The sequence below is a fragment of the Seriola lalandi genome, unplaced genomic scaffold (genome assembly GCF_002814215.2).
Source record: "Seriola lalandi dorsalis isolate HSWRI2012SDOR001 ecotype SW California unplaced genomic scaffold, Sedor1 jcf7180002012075, whole genome shotgun sequence".
NCBI classification, from domain to species: Eukaryota; Metazoa; Chordata; class Actinopteri; order Carangiformes; family Carangidae; genus Seriola; species Seriola lalandi.
In genome coordinates this window covers 1-718 of record NW_019482727.1, presented here as the reverse complement: position 1 = coordinate 718, position 718 = coordinate 1, and the positions used below count along the sequence as shown (strand labels likewise).

Genomic DNA, 718 nt, shown 5'->3' with positions numbered 1-718 from the left:
GTGTGTGTGTGTGTGTGTGTGTGTGTGTCCAACATCCAGAACAAGGCATCCAGATGTTCCAGCAAGGCCAGTACAGCCAGGCAGTGCACATGTTTACAGAAGCCATCTACTGTGACCCCAGGGACCACAGGTGAGCTCAGACGTGACCCAGGTCGCGTCCTGATGCCTGACGTTACTTCCTCACTTCCCTCTGTGTCCTTCACGTTCACTTCCGGTGTGTGTCCGTGTCTCAGTGCGTCTTCCTCTCGTCTCTCAGGTTCTATGGGAATCGCTCTTACTGTTACTGGTGTCTGGAGCAGTACCACTCCGCCCTATCAGACGCTCAGAGGTCCATCGAGCTGGCTCCTGATTGGCCGAAGGGATACTTCCGTAAGGGGTGTGCCCTGATGGGGTTAAAGGTCAGCACCTGCCGTACAACAGACTAAGACCTCTTTTAACACGCCTGTGTAAAAACTTAAACTACAGTCTGATGACCTGTGTGTGTGTGTGTGTGTGTGTGTGTGTGTGTGTGTCACACAGAGGTACAGTGAGGCAGAGAAGGAAATGGAGCAGGTATTGAAGTTGGATCAGGACATCACAGAAGCGTCCAGTAAACTCGTGACCTGCCGGATCCTGCAGCTCATGGTGAGGAGCTTCACGAGAGACCAGAAGGATTTTATAAAAGGACAGATCCACCAGGAACTTCTGGCCTTTTGAGTTTCTTTTTTTTTTTTTTTTT

At 50.7% G+C, this 718-nt stretch overlaps 1 protein-coding gene across 1 annotated transcript; it reads left to right on the top strand.

The window, feature by feature from the left end:
- The first annotated feature begins 27 nt into the window (after positions 1 to 27).
- LOC111644222 (hsp70-Hsp90 organising protein-like) lies at positions 28 to 710 on the top strand. The gene is made up of 3 exons (XM_023393001.2): positions 28 to 130; positions 257 to 398; positions 520 to 710. The coding sequence occupies exons 1-3, from the start codon at positions 54 to 56 to the stop codon at positions 694 to 696; spliced, it is 396 nt and encodes a 131-aa protein (XP_023248769.1). The 5' UTR covers positions 28 to 53; the 3' UTR covers positions 697 to 710.
- Positions 711 to 718: the final 8 nt, after the last annotated feature.

What these genes read in the sequence shown, in the direction of transcription:
- LOC111644222 (XM_023393001.2), top strand. Translation starts at nt 54, where the DNA reads ATGTTCCAGCAAGGCCAGTACAGCCAGGCAGTGCACATGTTTACAGAA. An exon ending in TGTGACCCCAGGGACCACAG is followed by an intron (nt 131 to 256) that starts GTGAGCTCAGAC and finishes CTCGTCTCTCAG; the next exon opens with GTTCTATGGGAATCGCTCTT. An exon ending in GTGCCCTGATGGGGTTAAAG is followed by an intron (nt 399 to 519) that starts GTCAGCACCTGC and finishes TGTGTCACACAG; the next exon opens with AGGTACAGTGAGGCAGAGAA.